This window comes from Gekko japonicus, unplaced genomic scaffold (genome assembly GCF_001447785.1).
Source record: "Gekko japonicus isolate JY-2015 unplaced genomic scaffold, Gekko_japonicus_V1.1 scaffold2036, whole genome shotgun sequence".
In the NCBI taxonomy this organism is placed as follows: domain Eukaryota; kingdom Metazoa; phylum Chordata; class Lepidosauria; order Squamata; family Gekkonidae; genus Gekko; species Gekko japonicus.
The window spans coordinates 96,282-99,532 of record NW_015169235.1 but is presented as its reverse complement, the minus strand read 5'-3'; the positions used below and the strand labels follow the sequence as shown (position 1 = coordinate 99,532).

General features: G+C 48.1%; 1 protein-coding gene across 1 annotated transcript in view; it reads right to left on the bottom strand.

Annotated features, from left to right (window-relative positions):
* Window positions 1–35: 35 nt before the first annotated feature.
* Window positions 36–3,251, bottom strand: part of LOC107114848 (cadherin-13-like) — a gene marked incomplete at its 5' end in the record, with an annotated part of 62,617 nt that continues 59,401 nt past the window's right edge. The window contains one exon of the mRNA XM_015416446.1: window positions 36–853. Within this exon, the coding sequence (XP_015271932.1) occupies window positions 846–853 (8 nt within the window). The remainder of the gene's footprint in view (window positions 854–3,251) is intronic.

Here is a 3,251-nt window from a genome sequence, read left to right as displayed (position 1 = left end):
AAAAAAACGAAAGGCCCTTTTTGTTCCCTCCCCCCCCCCCCCCCCGCGACAGGGCAAGTGTTCCTTTTGTTGACCATCCACAGGCCTTTCAAAGAAAATAGTTCTTAAACAGGAAAGGGAGGGGTGGGGTGGGGGAGAGGAAAGCAAAACAAAACAACCGCCTGATGACCGATTTATACCAAGGGTTAGAAAACTCGCCAGAGAAAAACGCATGCCACAAAGGTGGCTTTTTCTCACGGTGCTATCCTGGTACGCGCTCCTCTTTTGGTTAAACCGTTGCATACGCAGCCTACACAACGGGTTTAGCTGTTAACCAGGTATCTGTCGCCACGCCTCTGTGCTACCCTGCCCCACTCCTTGACCACAAACCTAGTGCCATACAAAAGCTAATCCTATTGTATATCTCTTCTCTCTATATAAATATATATACATATACATACACTCATACATATACAAATACTAACCCACAGACAATTTTGTTTAAAACATTTGAATAGCAACAAGTCAACAGAGAAAAGGGGGGGGGGATTGAGTCGTTCTGTAACTCTGCTCCCAAAAGATCCAGTCTCGATGTCGCGATCTTCGAAACTGTCGGCCGCCGGTCGCGTCGGCCTTCCGTCACGAAAGGAGGACTCCGTCGGTAAACCGGAGGGAAGCCAAAGGTTCGTCAAGGACAGTCGTGCAGCTGGGGCTGGTGGAGTGTGGTCGCAGAGCATCCAATCCGGAGCGACTGAGGCTTAGGAGTGAGGAGCTGAAAGTGTAAAAGGTGATCTTCGGATTGGGATGTGATTCCTTTGCTTGTCGCCAGGGCAACTTGATAGACCAGCTTCGGAGGTCAGGAGTTCTTACAGACCTAAAGCGATGGGCAGTAATTTGTGGTTATTATCAAATAGTGTGTTTCGGTACATTTTATAACTATCTATCTATACATCCATCCAACTATCATCTATCTGTTATCATCTGTCTGTCTATCCATCTATCATCTATCAATCTATGTATCATCCATCTATCCATCATCTACCATCATCCATTCATCCATCCATCCATCATCTATCATAATTATTATCTATCTATCTATCTATCTATCTATCTATCTATCTATCTATCTATCTATCGTCTGTCTGTCTGTCTGTCTGTCTAATTTGAAATGTGGTGTTGGGGAGGAGAGCTTTACAGATACCGTGGACCACCAAAAAGACGAATAAGTGAGTTCTAGATCAAATCAATCCTTAACTCTCCGTAGAAGCTAAAGTGACTCAACTGAGGCTATTGTACTTTGGTCACATTGTGAGAAGGCAAGAGTGACTGGAAAAGACAATAATGCTAGGAAAAGTGGAAGGCAGCAGGAAAAGAGGAAAGACCCAACATGGGAAGGATGGACTCAGTCAAGGGAGCCATAAAGGCCCTCAGTCTGCAAGGTCTGAACAAGGCTGTTACTGAGAGGATGTTTTGGAGGACATTAATTCACAGCGTTGCCATAAGTTGGAAGCAACTTGACAGCATTTCACACACAACACAACACACACAAAGCAAGCAAACTATTTCTTCAGTGCAGAAGTGTCACAATTAATCCCATCACACATGATGAAGCCATTCCTGTGAAATCATCCTTGTTCTACAGTAATGCAGAAGTGTCACAAGTAAACCGCGATTAATCCCATCGCACATGATGAAGCCGTTCCTGTGAAATCATCCTTGTTCTACAGTATTGCCCCAGCACAGTTTGATCCGCGATTATGCAATCAGACGCTGGCAGCACAGCACGGGTACCGGAGGAGAATGCCGCGCGCCGGCACGATCACACCATGGGCGTCTGGAGGCAGCCCGTGGCAAACGTTTTAAATACGCATTGTCGGCGGTAAGCCACGGGTGCGCTCCACTTCCCAGATGTTGGGGTGTGATCTCGCTCGGATAATCCGCCCACCTTCCGTGCCTCTCCCGCGGCAACTTTGCCGTGTGACCGGGGCCAGTAATTATTTATGAAGGCTTCAGGAAGACTAAGGATCAAAACCCTGCAAGTGGTCGATTGTCAGAAACCCAGTCCCAGAACTTGAGGTGAGAGGGAAAGCAAGGATGGAAAAATAAACTTTTCAAAAAAGGTAGATCAAGATGGGTGGCCGTGTGAGTCTGTCTGTAGCAGCAGAAAAGAGGAAGAGTCCCGTAGCACCTTAGAGACTTACAAAATTTGTGGCAGCAGGGGGTGAGCGTTCTGAAGAAGTGAGCAGTGACTCATGAAAGCTCATACCAGTTCCACAACTGGGGAGTCTCAGCTTACTTCCCACAATTAGAAAAGATGCCGTTACACATTTATCCCCCATTTTGACATATTTATTATTTTGCTTTCCTTTCCCTCCCTTCATTAAATCAAAACAACTGTTGACCTTATAACCTTAGCTTGTTATTTAGTTTTGTCCAGGGGTCATTTCCTGCAGGAGCGCACAGGAGCGGCACTCCGGCAGTAAAGAGCCAAGGGGGCGGGCACATGCAGCAAGCCCCACCCCCTGCTCCCAGCAACCAATCTGGGAGGGATGCTGCTGTCAGGTCACCTTCCCTCACCCACCCCCACCCCCACTCCAAATCTGCTGGGAGTCGCCGCTCGCCATGGCCCCCCCATGCGCCCTGCCCCGTAGTCTGGTCCCATCCCCTTCCTCCTCCCTGGCTCCTGTGGCTGCCCTCCATAGCAGGGCACCATGGAAAGGGTGAGCCCGTGGGGAGGGAGAGAGAGAGCACCTGTCCAGAGGCCTGCAGCCACCCCCCACCTTTCCCTGGCCAAAATTTCTGTTTTAAAAAAAGAGAAGTAGCTTTAAAGTGGAGTTTTGGAGGGGAAAAAGGGAAGAGAGTAGGTGCATCACAACCATTTCCTCGCTTGCCAGTTCTCCCTTAATTTTTTTTCCTCCCTGCAGTTTTTTCTACATATGTGCTAGGTCAAAAAGTACAGAAATATGCAGTTTAAAGTGTGTGTGTGTGTGTGGGGGGGGAAGGTGCATAAAGTGCTAACTGGAGTAGAGAAACGGCAGAGATAGTGACAAAATGACTAACCACTCCTTTCCCATTCAAAATCTCCCCCCAAACACACACACCAAGAATTTGCTGTTCTTCAAATTGGCCCCAGAGTAGCAGGAGTGTTCAGGGACTGGAATGAGAGACCACGGAGTGGAATGACAGCCCCTGGGGGTAGCGGATGTGTTCTGTGACTAGAATGAAAGACAACGGAGTGGAATGACAGCCCCTGGGGGGAGCAGGACTGTTCT